Here is a 14,120-nt window from a genome sequence, read left to right as displayed (position 1 = left end):
TTTTTTGCGCGGATTGCCCTTCTTTTGGAGTGGTCTTTTAATTTTGCCCCTCATATTTATGGTCTTTAAATTATGCCCCTCATATTGCTGGTCTTTAATTTTTGCCTTTTGCGTTGCAACCCCGAGCGTTCACGCAGAAATCATGAGGTTCTGGGTTCGAACCCCCGCTCAAGCACAAATTAAAAAAAAAAATTGCAAGGCAAGATTTGGGTCGCGTGTATGCCGGACCCGACATACATTTGTTAAGAAATTACCAAAGTTATGCCGGACCCGGCATACTCTGCCTTATGGGCAGACTTGGCATAATTATGCCGGGTCCGACATGACTTTGGTAATCCTTCACAAGTTTATGCCGGGTCCGACATAACTTTGGTAATTCCTTAACAAGTTTATGCCAAGTCCGGCATAACTTTGATAATTCCTTAACAAGTTTATGCCGGGTCAGCCATATTTATGGACAAACTTTTAATGGGACCAGACCAATAAATCATAACAAACCAATAAAGAATGTGGATGTTTTGTTCTACTTAAATGTATCTTAATGCATATTCAGGTCTTAAAATGTTGCAAATGTACCTCAGTCTGTTAGTATTTGCACTTACCAAGTTGTGCAAATTGACACATCCTACGATGCACCAGTAGATAAAATATAAAAACAATATCAGCCTTTTATGAGCATTTGTTTCTGCTAATGTATGATCTGTTTCTTTCCCAGCGTTACTGCTTTGTTGATGTTAAGTTCAATTTGGTTGCCAATATGCGGAGTTTGAACTAACTAAATTTGGCTTATAAAACAAAGTCTATGTCTTAAGGAAAAGTTATGCCTTAACTAAAAGTCTGCCCCATAAGGTATAACTAGGAAAAGACTTTTAGTTAAGGCTTAACTAAAAGTTTGCCCATAAGTATGCCGGATCCGGCATAAACTTGTGAAGGAATTACAAAAGTTATGTCGGATCCGGCATACTTATGCCAAGTCTGCCCATAAGGCATAAGTATGCCGGGTCCGGCATAACTTTGGTAATTCCTTAACAAGTGTATGTCGGTGGGGGCATAGCGAAATTTAAACTCTGTCTTGCGAATTTTTTAAAATTTTTTGACTGAGTGGGGGTTCGAACCTAGAACCCATGGGTTTTAGCCGAAGGGCAAAATTTAAAGATTTCAAATATGAGGGGCAAAATTTAAAGACCACCCCAAAAGAAGGGCAATTCGCAAAATTGCCCTTTTAGAATAAGATGTCGTCTTGGACTTAATAAAGTGGGCTTACCATTTGTAGCCCAATTAAATGAACAAGCTCAATAAAACTGGACTTCAATTAAATTCATATTTGTTAGACTTGACTAAATAAGAGCTAATTGCGCGGTTTGTCCTGCAAATAGATTGGTCTTTAAATTTTTCCCTTCAAATGGGCTGGTTCTTAATTTTTGGCCTCCAAATCGAATTTATGTCTATTCTTTAAGGGTGCTGGCATAACTTGTGAATACTATGATGCGTAACTTATATCTCTATGCGTAACTTCTTGATTGAAATCTGTTGTCTTTTCGGAATTAGGAGGACCTCCGTTTATAGTAGTAGGAGGAAAGAGTTGTGACGATGATATCAAATTGAAGTGACATGACCATATTTGATTAGCCGGAACATGTGAGTTGTATGCTTGACAAATATTATTGATTTTTTTATTTGACTAGGTATGTCATATTATTTTGGCATGTGGCATCATCCTATTCACTCTTTATTTGACCTGATGTGCCACGTCATTTCACACATGACAATAATTTGAGTTTTTAGAATAAGATGTCGTCTTGGACTTAACAAAGTGAGCTCACCATTTGTAGCCCAATTAAATGAACAAGCCCTATAAAATTGGACTTCAATTAAATTCATGGCATAACTTGTGAATATTAGGATGTGTAATTTATGTCTCTCTAGGCGTAAGTTCGTAAGTTCGATTTTGAAGGACGAAAGTGCAATCGAAGGACGAAAGTGCAAATGACCTAATAAATAATGGGGTTTTACATTGATCCCTACCTCGTTAATTAAACATCAAAACATACATGGGAGGAGATCATGGCTCCGTAATTTACAAATTACAACTCTGAGACTACTCAGACATTCAGATGGTACCTACAGATTAGGAAGAACAAAATTAAGTAGAGGAGTTACTCCTAATTAATCGTGTTCTTTGCAAAAATGGAAGATGTTCCCAATCCTATACAAAACTAAGGAACATCATAACTAAAGAAAAGGTGCTAATTTTAAAGAGGACATGTATTTCGGAGGGTCTATTAGAAAGACATTCTGGATGAAGATACTACCAAAGGTCCAGCAAACAAATGCTACCATTCTGTACCAAAAATCAGTCTCCTTCCTGCTATGTTTATGCTTCCATATCTTCTGCATGCAGCTGCATCCAGGACTGGAGGTAGTAAGGGGCAAGAGAACTCCTTCAGCGAAAAATTACACTATATATGCAAGGTCAAGATAATTTTTTATGTTTATATAGTAGACGCTGGACCTTGACTTCTTCGTATGTTTACTTCTTTATATTTTTGAACCCCTTAGTAAAAATCTTGCTCGTGCCTTCTACCTACTCATTATATGGCTCCTCATCCTGTCTCTGCTTCGGTCTGATTTCTTCTTTTTGGCTTCTTTACTTTTCTTCTATTCACTTAGGCTTATAACTCCAAAGTCGTAGCAGCTTGCCATTTTGTTGGACATTTCTAATTAATTTTCTATATAATTGTACTAACATATTTACATAAGATATTAAGCCCATTAAAATGAAAATATTATAAGGATAAACTAATTAATTGAACAAAAAAAATTCGAAACTGAGCTGTTTTTTACCACCAACTTATCTGCTTGATGAGCGCACTTCCACAATTTTCTGCCAGTTTCTTTTCCATGTCTCAGTTTTTTTTCAATGAAATTGAATCAAGAGAGAAAAAATAATTGAGCTAAACTTATTTAGATCTGTTGATATGTCTGGCTATCTATAACAAAAAATTCAGTACAAGGACAGTGGGAGATTTGCATTGAATATACTGATACACCTGCAACCTTCAAAACCTGAATCCTATGCATCAAAAAGAAAATGATACTAACATCCAAGAAAGCCAATCAACACTTAAACACGAATGATCCGTCCCTTAAACTCCTATAATTATATAAGACTATTGATAACGCCACAAATAAGAAAAACTTTATGTAAAGCTTGGTAGCCTTGGATGTGAAGACAAGGGGTGCCTTGTAATAGAAGATGAGTCTAACATGCTTGGAAAACGCATTACAGGTAACCTTGAGCACAACCAACAAAGCTAATTTAGATGTTTGTGGGATTAGTTTTTGCTATTGCGATTTTCATGTTTTTTTTTTTTTAGATAAATTGGTGGGAGCTGTGTTAAATGTGCTTCCTGCTTATAGCCTAACAAACCAATGGTGAAGTCTTAGCCTCTGATTGATCGCCATGCACCTTGCTTTAAACTTTTAAAGATCATGTACCCATTTCTTTCACCACGTCTATTAGTCGTAACTCTATGAGGAATTATAGTTCAATGAGAACTAGCTTTCTGAGCCCGTGCTCAGCACGAGCATCCTCCAAATATATACATTATAAAGGGAAAATAAAAAACCAAATAATAGATGGAGATTAAGTGGAATCTAGATAAAGGATAGAAACAAAAGCCTGTAAAAAGTCAGGTGAAAAAGTAATCGAAAAGGATGATATTACGAAAAATGTTGACACAAAGCACATCTGTCAAATTCTTTCCTGTGCATGAGCTCCTCTGGTTCCGGGTATCACAATTTTCCCCTGGCAAAAGAGAAGGTTCATAATTACAATTATGATTTCACCACACAGAGAGAGAATACCATAATGGACCCTCAAGACGGATGGACACTGCAATGAAGAGATAAGCAAACCATGTAGTACAACTAAATCTCACTTGTTTATAGCATCATCTGATATGAGTAGTGATGATAAGTGAGCATGAGATGCATAAATGATACGCGGACTGATTTGAAGCTCAGGCATCTGAAGCATGATGTTAACGCATATCCATCTCCTAGCTGGTCCCATCATATCGGCTTAAAAATTGGACTATGCAAGGATATAATTGTTCTGTGGCCTGCAGTATTAAGACCCGGATATTATATTACTAAAGGGGATATTCAAGGCACCCTATTCCTGAGAGTTGCTAGTGTGTCAAGGAACTCCTATAGAGTGGTATTCTCTATCTAAGCTGTATGTAAAACTCTGAATATACTAGAAAAAGAAGGAAAAAGAAAATATGAAATGTGAATCATACGCAAATTAAGACATATCTCCTTCTCCTCTATCTTTATTTTCTTCCATCGTCTGTTTCTAAATTCAAAAGAGGCTAAAACATTCTTATTGACGTACCATGTGCCCTCCGACCAAGTCATAATGAGCATAATGTGGACCATCAGCATCCCCAAATACATTGTAGTTCACCAAGTTCTCAGGAATAAGCTTCAGTGTTTCTGCTTGAATCATGGTTAATAGGAAGAAATCTTAGAAAATCCTTAGCCTCATATATTGCTTTCAGAATGGAAGTACCAAAAAATATACCATATACAGCTTCCGGTGGGCAGATTTGGTCTCGATCTCCAGCAAGAGCTAAGACCGGTACACTACTTTTGTGAAGGTGATCCTTATAGAAAATTTTGCCACTTCTATCACGGAGCCCTCCCTCTTGAAAAGCTGTTGCCAACTGCAAAAGAAGTTTAGCAGGAATATTACCTGCAGGGAGATCTATCAGCAAATTTTGTAGGAAAAGATTCGTATGAAACCCGAAAGCAACACATGTTGATAGGAAGAAATAGCCCTGAATTCACACAAGACTTCTGATGGAAGCTTATTCAAAGCTACCAAAACTTTCACAAATTATAAATAGGTTATCCAGTAATTTCCTGAAAAATTTATCACAAACCAGATTGTCATCTCTTAAACAGAACTGCACAATCAAACGTGTTATACTTCATGAAGAGACAAGTCATAGGTCATACACTTCTAGATGCCTAAATAAATATTTTAATATGTGCAACTGGTTGACAAAGAGAGGATTTGTTTTGGGGTGGCAATGGATTATTAGGATAATTCATTACTAATGCAGCAATGGTATGACAAACACTAGCAAGAGGAACTGCGAGCAACATAGAGTGCCACTAGAATAATCCTCTAGATCATGCGAGTCTTTTCAGCTTTCTATATCGCCCCAAAACTCCCAGTCGAATGTCCATATATATCTCCTTAACCTAAACTCTTGAAATCTGCAAGCATATTCTCTACACCAAGAAGCAATAAGACCTAAAAATAGTTCATGCAAATTTGTAAGAATAAAAGCACAAAAGCTGTTTTTATACTCATGTCAATACTTACAAAAGCTGTTCCGTACAAGCCTTTTCAGTGAGTCTGGATGCATCATGTCTGTGGCAGATATCATTTCATTAAGCCAAGCCAAAATATAAGGAGCGCGAGATGTAAGAGGATAAGCAGCAGCCACCAATGTCCCTAGAGGAATGACAGGAACATTGAGAACCTGAGCAGGATCAGCCTGTAGCAAGGCAAACAGCTCTAAGATTACCGAGGACTGGAAGATAGCAATTGAAGCTAAAGAAGAGCCGAAACATATTAGTTTCAGCTTACAAGGGGTACGAGCAGTTTGAGTGCGGACTTAGATGATGTGTAATCAAGTGATGAAGCCACAGTAACAATAGCAGCTAATCCAGGCTCCCTTCCTTCCAAAGCTTCATTCATAAAAGGAAAAAAAAGGAAAAAATGAACTATGTATCTAGTTCAAAACCCTGATAAATTCAGAAATCTTAAATGAAAGATCCATTGACAAATAGCCCATTAATATGTAATAAAAAATGCAGCTCCCTATATCCCTGTAAAGAAAGATAATTTTGAAACTTAAATAAGAAAGTGTTCAAATTCATAGGGAAAGATGCGAAGCCAAATGGAAACTAAAAAGGTGAACCAGAAACAGGACTTATCATAAACGAAAAGGCATCATTGACTTAAGCTTACCATATATTCCATTTCTTCATGGTATTCAATTAACAGAGATCTAATGAACACCTTTTTAAGAATTTAATTGAGACCTTTTACGTTCTTAAGACATTTCTTCGAGTTGCTCTCACTAAGATTCATTATATTAAACAAGATAGGCGGAATCAGCCCTGCAATAGGAAGACTGGAGAGTAAAAAGTAGAATAGAGAAGATTGGCACAACTTTGACAGGATACCTTGTCACATGAAACTAGTCTGACGCATCAGCTTTATCACAACCGTGACTAAATTAATGAAAAACCCTACGTTGCCAACAGTCCCTGCTGGCTAATCCATATAAATCAACAAATAATGAAAGGGTTATACATCTGAGAAATGAACCAAATTCCTTAGAATACACATCCAAACTATTCTAGCCGCAACATATGGAGAGATTATGATAACATTCCACATGGCCTACAATTTTGACAAACTCAAGCTGGTCAGTTTCCAGCTCATTTCTCATGAATATCAATGATTCAGGCATTCTCCGTGTCTAGGATAACACCCTTTAGTGGCTATTACAATCACGGCTGAAGATCACTCACTTAGTAGCAGCTTCTTACCTTATGTAAAGGTTCTGGATTAAGAACTCATTGAGATTTAGACGGAAAGTAGCAGCATCCGTATTTGGAAATAGATAAATATAGATGAAAACTTGAATAGAATGCCCCAAGGTTCACTCGAGATATCAAAAAAGATACAAGTGGTTTCCGTAATTTTTTTTCTCATGGGGAATGAGAATGTTCCTGAGAGTAAACTTTATTAGATACCAAGAACATTTGGGAACTTTATTAGATAACAAGAACATTAGAGTCACTACAAGATCACAGGTATGCCAATTACACACCAAGGTCCACAGAGAAGAAATTCTCTGTATCAACCACACAGGATCATCCTTACTTTGATTGTGTCGATCAATTCACTGACATGGCAAAGGACCTAACACATTAAGAAGTAGATCTAATATAGCACAGAGAAAACTCAACATTATGCCAGGAGATGCAAATAGGCATTCAGTTTTGTGAGTAGTCTTTTGGATGCTTAAATAATAACGCCAAGCCCATAAATATTACTACCATATATGCATTTGCAAGTACAAGAGCAGCTATAACGTGCACCACAATGTTGTTTTAGCCAAAATAAAACAGGTCAAATGCCATCAAACAAAAATAAATACTCCAACCAAGGTATTCTTTGAGCCTATTGGAGCATTCCCCAACTATTATTAAGCAAAACATGCTCACCTGATGGTATACCCTAGGGATACATGCATGCAACAGAAGTATGATGGCGAACAGGAACTGAAGAACCAAAGTAACATGTCTAGATGAAGCACCTAGATATCACAAAGCTGGATAGAAAATACAGTTTATTTACTAATTTCAGGCTTCAATATGTTCTTATTACTACTGGTTCAAGATACATGAATGATAATCTGGTCATTTGCTTAAAGTACTCATTGTTACCATGTCACCAACCTAGCAGCCGGAGCTCTATTAAATTAGATCTCATCTTACCACACCGTGATAGCCTGGCATACAGTAATATTCCTCCCATAGAATGTCCAATTGCAAGTAGTTTATCGTCCTTTGGTCTAGTTTGGGCCTTTATATATTCCATCTAAATTGAAAAATGTAAAGATTATCAATCACTAGTCGGTATACAAGAGAAAATTAAGAAAGAATGATGAGAGATGTAAGTTCCAATTCAAATTCAGATTGTGTGATTTCAAGGAGATCAAGATTTTACAGCCTCAACATCGAAAAATGCCACCTCACCGCAGCAGGGACATCCTCTTCCAGGTAATTATCAAAGTCCCAATCATACTTGAGGATTAAGTCAAGCTGTTCCTGAAAAGCTCCCATTTTAGTTGTTAGACGTTCTTGCAGATCAAATAGTGGGGATGAAACAGAATGTTGACCTTCTTCAAAGATATTTACTAGCTTCTTGCTCAGTTCCCCGACTTGGCTAGTGACGGCAACTGAGTTCTCCCTCCTCTCCAGCAGACTTAACAATTTCTTCCTTATTGTGTTGGCTCGTTTGTAAAGAAAAGAATCCTCCAATAGTTTTGATATTTGATGAACAAGTTTAGCAAAGATAATCTTCGACTTACTTCCACGGACAAAGCCAGTGACTCTCTCTGACAAGTGTATAAAAGTTTCTGTAAGTTTGGTCACCACTCTTGACTCATCCCATACTGTTGAAACCACAGCGGGATCTTCATTGACCACTGCTGTATCGTGCTTTTCTGAGGCACCCTGGACATTTGTGGACTGCTTTGCTGCAGAAAGACCTCTGTCATTAGCATTATCAGAAGCAGCTTCCATCTCATTAGATGCTGTGTGTGCAGACTTCTCAATATTTTTGGAATCTGATTCCTTCACGCTCAAACCAGTTCCACGGAGTTCGAGAATCCAAGTATCAAATCCTTGATTACACATGTACCGAGCAAATGATGACTGCAAAATCACAATAAATAAATAATAAAGACAGGCTTTAATTTCTTTAGAATAGATTCAAAACTATTGAATAGGACAACCGCGGTGCAACCACATAAAATGTATCTCTCTAGAAGTCAACCACGACTCAATAGCAAGGTACACCAACTTGCACCAGTCGAAAGTTAATGAGAAGCCTATTAGAGAGGGATAAGATGCCTGAAAGTGATATTATTCAAGACAAACTGGAATGCTCCAGCTGAAAGTATGGCATATTATTTATTATAAATATCAAATAATTAGCATATACATGCATCAAAATCGCATACTTCAGAAGTGTCACCTAATCAAGCAAACAAAATCATTTGGATTAAAGACATGCTGACAGGACACAACTAGTATTGACGTGCATCAAATTGGGACACTATAAATAGTAAGAATTGAACTTTAACAAAGAGAAGCATTCAGAGCCAACCGTCATCCTGAGACCAAAGAGCTTATAGAGAAACCATCTAACTCAAGCAGCACACGAATTACTGAATGGAGCAGATTTAAAGGTACAAGGAATGACAACTTTTTGGGGTGAAAAAAGACACATAACAGATTTAGGAAACTCAATTTTTACATCCCTCTAAAGAATGACACTAGACTATGGAGTCCACTTGATGAGTCAGATAATTTTTTGCTTTGACCAAGATTTTTTCATGTATATACATAATAGACACACACACAAAAAAAAAAAAAAAAGACTTCCTGATTTTATGCAATTTTGCAATATGTAAGTTCTCCAAATTCCAAATAAAGATTATTACCCCATCAGTATTTATGCCAATATCTCTTTTGGTGGAAAGAGTCAGTGCTGCCAGAAATGCACAACGAATGGGACTAAGTAGTCCTAGACAGAAAAAGCACTTAATAGTTCCAGCAGTTGAAGGAAAGTACATTGTGCGTTACCTAGCTGAATGTCCATTCCTATAAGTCAGCTAGAAATTCAAAAAGGAGATCACAGTACATGCATCAAGTGCAATATATTCACCAAGATATTGCAAAGGCTGATCCAGCATTTGAACTTTATGGATTTGAGGTGTCACTGAACCCCGGATCATTTGAATTTCTTGGTATGAAAGTCAAGATTTGTACCTATTTAATAGATCACATATACAGGGTCTGAGCCAAAGCTAATGGATCCGGTTGAACCGGTAACTCTAAGGGGTCGTTTGGTTTGAAGACAAGTTATGCTGGGATTTGTTATGTTGGGATTAGTTATACTGGGATTAGTTATGGTTTGTTGTATTAAAAGTGACATTCATTGTATAATTTCTAAGAAAAAAATGTTTATTTACAAAAACACCCTCCACCTTATTTAGTAAAAAAAAGGGTTTGAGGGACCTCAGGGCTATTTCTGTCATTTTCATTATTTTATCCTGGGATAACTAATACTGGCATTGTTATTCCACCCTCTGCCAGAGATAACTTATTCTGGTACTATTTTTAATCTTGGGATGACTAATCCCGGATTAATAACCAAACAAGGGATAAGGCGGTACTAAATATTTATCTCAAGACTATTTTTTCTTATCGATCATACCAAACAACCCCTAATTATACATCTTCCCGTGGATATTGGTGAACCTAGCTACTCGTAACAAGGACGGAAACCTCCATAAAATGTCACATATCCCCATGAGTAAACGTCACTTATAATGAGTGATGATATGTACACGTACACTTATGATCAGTATACCGTTACTTGCAATGAATTACCCACTCAAGAATTTTCTTGAGTTCACTTACAAAATAATGGCATATGCATGCACAAATTAGAGCATTATTATTCACTAACAAATACTACTACACAATAGCACAAAGTTATCACTTATCAATGTGTCATGCATGCATGATGCATTTGCGTAGAGTTACCTCAGGGGAAAGATCATATCCAATAGCATTAGTCCCTACGCCAGACAACAGAAGTAGCGGATGATTTCTCCTTGGAGCCTGTTACATTTCAGTATTAAAATTAATTCGTACAACTCAATAATAAGAGTACATTATTATTATTTCAAAATTAAAATGAACCTGTGGAGGAGGAAGGTAACGCCACAAAGCAAGTCTCCAATCACAAGTATTAAGGGACACGTAGTGAAGCTCGTCAGCCGTGCATATTGGTGGCTTATTGGATACCTTATGACTTTTTTTTGTTGCAGTTTCGCCAATTGTCGAGAAAACTCTCACTCCCACACAATAAGAAATGTGGTGGCGGAACATAGAGGCAATTTGTATTGCCGATCGGCCAATATTTGATTCAATCACCAAAACCATTTCCTAATTAATTATATTCAACGGAATTATGGTTGCTTTACTTTTGGGTACGAACAATAACAATATGTTTGTGTTGAATTCAAGTGGGAGAGAGAGCGGTGGCTATGGAATAATGTGACACGTACGTCATGCCACCGCCTTATTTTTAACTTCCCTCTTTGTGTTCAGTTTCTCCCAAGTTCTTTCATTCACTACTATTTTACTACCCTCAATTTTGGAATTTTTATGTTTTGAAAAAAAAAAAAAAAGCTATAAGAAATTAATTGATTCAATTTGTAAATGGAAAAACAATATATTCCCATTCTATTTTGATTTAAAAAAAATCAGACTTCTCAACTGTATTTTTTTTTTACTAATTTCTTGGCATGTGCTTTACACGTGTATGTCAAGTAGAATAAATAATTATGCTAAAAGAATAAAGTATAATTTTTTTTTTGTGAAGATAGAGGTAAAAAGTTAAAGACCATCAATTTGAGGGACAAAACTTAAAGACCACCCCAGCCAAGGGGAATCCTGCAAATTGCTTTTTTTTTTTCTTTTTTCTTTTTTGTGAAGATAGAGGTAAGGTTGCCTATTACCACCCTCCCTGGACCCCTTCTATTCCATCACGCTATAACAAAAAGAATATGAGATATTAACTTTTGCGTGTTTGACAACTTGAAAAATAAATGTTCTCATAATTGATATCAACAATGCTTGAAAATATATGTGGGTCAAATTACTTTGTTGCTTTATTTCTGCAAACAAACTGAATAAAATTCAACAATAGTATTCTTCAAGTTTCTTCAATCAAAACACATTTTTCAAAATGCAATAATCACATATAAGCAACGAATCTTTAATTTTTTACTACATATATAATGAAAATAGAGAAGAAGAAGAAGAAGAGGGGGGGGGGGGGGGGGGAGGAGGAGGAGATGAGAAATTTCTGGTCAAATTCTGTATTTAAATATTTTCTCTTAAGCAGGTCGAAACTTAAATACAACCCAGCATCTCACATAATTCTTGATAGGCTTGTAGTTGTCATACAAAGTTTAGGCTAATTGCATAAATATGAGTTACGAAAAAACTCTTGAACCTCTCAATTATTTGGTAGCAAACTAGAATTATCGGACACGAGACTTTAATTAAATGAAAGTGGAATGATAAAGAGTTAAAAGATACATAAGTTCAAGTAATTATAGAGATTCACAAGTGACAAACGCATCCTTTCAAGAATAATTGTACCCTTTAAAGTTGGATGACAAATATTAACAAAAAGTAGATATAGTTAAAATAAAAATAAAAAGTAACACTTTATCACAAAAGCATTGCATTTTGTCCAGAATGTATATTTAAATTTTGAAGCACTTCTAAATAAAAATCAACACTAGGTACAATAGCCTTGTCGCTTTTGCTACTTAGTTATATGGCATAATTCTTTTAGTCTTTTTCCTAATTAGTTTAGCAAAATTCGTTTTGTTTTTCAGTTCTTGCATCCATTTGTTTGTTATTCGTTCATCTCATTAGGAAGAACATAGTATGAGATCAAGTCTCTTTTATTCAGATAGGTTTCAAATACTATCACATTCTGTAAAATGCATCATCAAAATATATCTGTATCTATTATTTTATAAAGCTAATCTAACGTTATAAATTATGTCTAAGTGTTCAAGTGAAACTCTCTATTTCTTTTTATCCAACTACAATATAAATAAAAAAGACAGAATAACAAGAGATATTATACTACCAACCAGACTTCTTCACATATATCTACTATGCTTCATGTCTAAGAAAAGATATCATGGTACATCAAAAGAAAATCCAAGAGTACCTATTACACCAATTACTGAATGAGTATGAGAATTAAGCTATTACAAGTACTTTTTTTTTTCTGCAGAATTTAGTTTTGCAAAACACCAAAAAAGAAACCCTTATGATCAAATTAAAGCACTACTGATACACTCTTAAAGAATCAAAAAGTAAAGAGTCAAATTATCCTAAGTAAAACAGAATTTCCTGAACAGATATTCACAAAAGAGGATTTAAGAGAAAGAAGAAGTTATTTCCTTTACTTGACTATTGATCCAAAGATGATTACAACAGATACAACTCAATCCTATATAGCAATTGATTGAGTGAGAAATTGGCTGGAAATTATGTTGAAACTAACTAATCGACTGGCCTGTGCCCTGCACGTGACTCTAACAGAATTCTTAACTAACTTGACTCTCACTTCAACTAACTAATTGTTTCAAACTAATACTTCAATTGTTACTGCTAATTACACTTGCTAAATTGGGAAATACATCATTTGGCACATATCAATACCCTCCCCTTCAAATAATCCTTGTCCTCAAGGATTGAAATGAGGAAATTTGGACTGGAATCCTTGCAGGTCCTCCCAAGTACTATCTTCACCTGCTGAGTTGAGCCATTTGACTAGAATTTGAGTTACAGCCCTGCCCTGTTTGCGAGCAATTCTTCTCTCTAGTATAGCTTCTGATTCTGCAATGATGTAACCACGATCTGACTACATAATGGGAAAATGGGCAGAAGCCACATGATAGCCTAACTTCTTCTTCAACTGGGAAATATGAAAAGTAGGATGAATTCTAGTATGAGTAGGCAGGTCTAAGGTATAAGCAACTTATCTCACCCTTGCTAAAATCTGAAATGGACCCTAAAACTTGGCTGAGAGCTTCTGAAAATTGTGTTTCTTGAGTGACATTTGTCTATAAGGATGAATTTTAACATACACCCAGTCTCCCACAGCATACACTCTATCAGTTCTCCTTATGCCAGCTTGAGATTTCATTCTAGATTGAGCTCTTTCCAGACGAGTCTTGAGAGCTCTAAGTGTGTCCTCTCTAGCTTGCAGACTTCTATCCACCATGTCTAATTGAGAATCAAATGGCATATAAGGTAACAATAGAGGGGGTTTCTGTCCATACACAATCTCATAAGGGGTCATGTGAGTTGCTGAGTGAAATGAGGTGTTATACCACAATTATACAAATGGTAACCAATGAGGCCAGTTACTTGGTTTTTCAGATGTCATGCATCTTAAGTAACACTCCAAGCACCTCTTGACCACCTCTGTTTGCCCATCAGTTTGAGGATGGTAAGCAGTGGATTTAAGCAATGAAACCTTCTGCAATTTGAACAACTCAGTCCAGAATTTGCTAGTGAATCTCACATCCCTTTCAGACACAATGGTTCTTGGTAAACCATGGAGTTTGAACATGTTATCCATGAATACTTGAGCTACATCAAGGGCAGTATAGGGGTGCTTCAAGGGAATAAAA

General features: G+C 36.1%; 1 protein-coding gene across 1 annotated transcript; it reads right to left on the bottom strand.

Moving 5' to 3' along the window:
- Nucleotides 1–3,532: 3,532 nt before the first annotated feature.
- On the bottom strand, nt 3,533–11,011 carry LOC132610736 (uncharacterized). The gene is made up of 10 exons (XM_060325090.1): nt 10,591–11,011; nt 10,432–10,509; nt 7,852–8,532; nt 7,591–7,693; nt 5,666–5,766; nt 5,399–5,573; nt 4,589–4,759; nt 4,400–4,500; nt 3,942–4,124; nt 3,533–3,808 (listed from the first exon to the last, which is right to left on the bottom strand). Exons 1-9 carry the CDS (start codon nt 10,831–10,833, stop codon nt 4,062–4,064), a joined length of 1,716 nt encoding a protein of 571 aa, XP_060181073.1. The 5' UTR covers nt 10,834–11,011; the 3' UTR covers nt 3,533–3,808; nt 3,942–4,061.
- Between the last annotated feature and the right edge of the window lie 3,109 nt (nt 11,012–14,120).

This window comes from Lycium barbarum, chromosome 9, assembly GCF_019175385.1.
Source record: "Lycium barbarum isolate Lr01 chromosome 9, ASM1917538v2, whole genome shotgun sequence".
NCBI lineage: Eukaryota > Viridiplantae > Streptophyta > Magnoliopsida > Solanales > Solanaceae > Lycium > Lycium barbarum.
The sequence above is the reverse complement of the archived record's forward strand: the minus strand, read 5'-3'. Positions and strand labels throughout refer to the sequence as shown.

What these genes read in the sequence shown, in the direction of transcription:
- LOC132610736 (XM_060325090.1), bottom strand. Translation starts at nt 10,833, where the DNA reads ATGGTTTTGGTGATTGAATCAAATATTGGCCGATCGGCAATACAAATT. An exon ending in GCTTGTACGGAACAGCTTTT is followed by an intron (nt 4,760 to 5,398) that starts GTAAGTATTGAC and finishes ATCTCCCTGCAG; the next exon opens with GTAATATTCCTGCTAAACTT. An exon ending in ACTTGGTCGGAGGGCACATG is followed by an intron (nt 4,125 to 4,399) that starts GTACGTCAATAA and finishes TTAATACTGCAG; the next exon opens with GCCACAGAACAATTATATCC.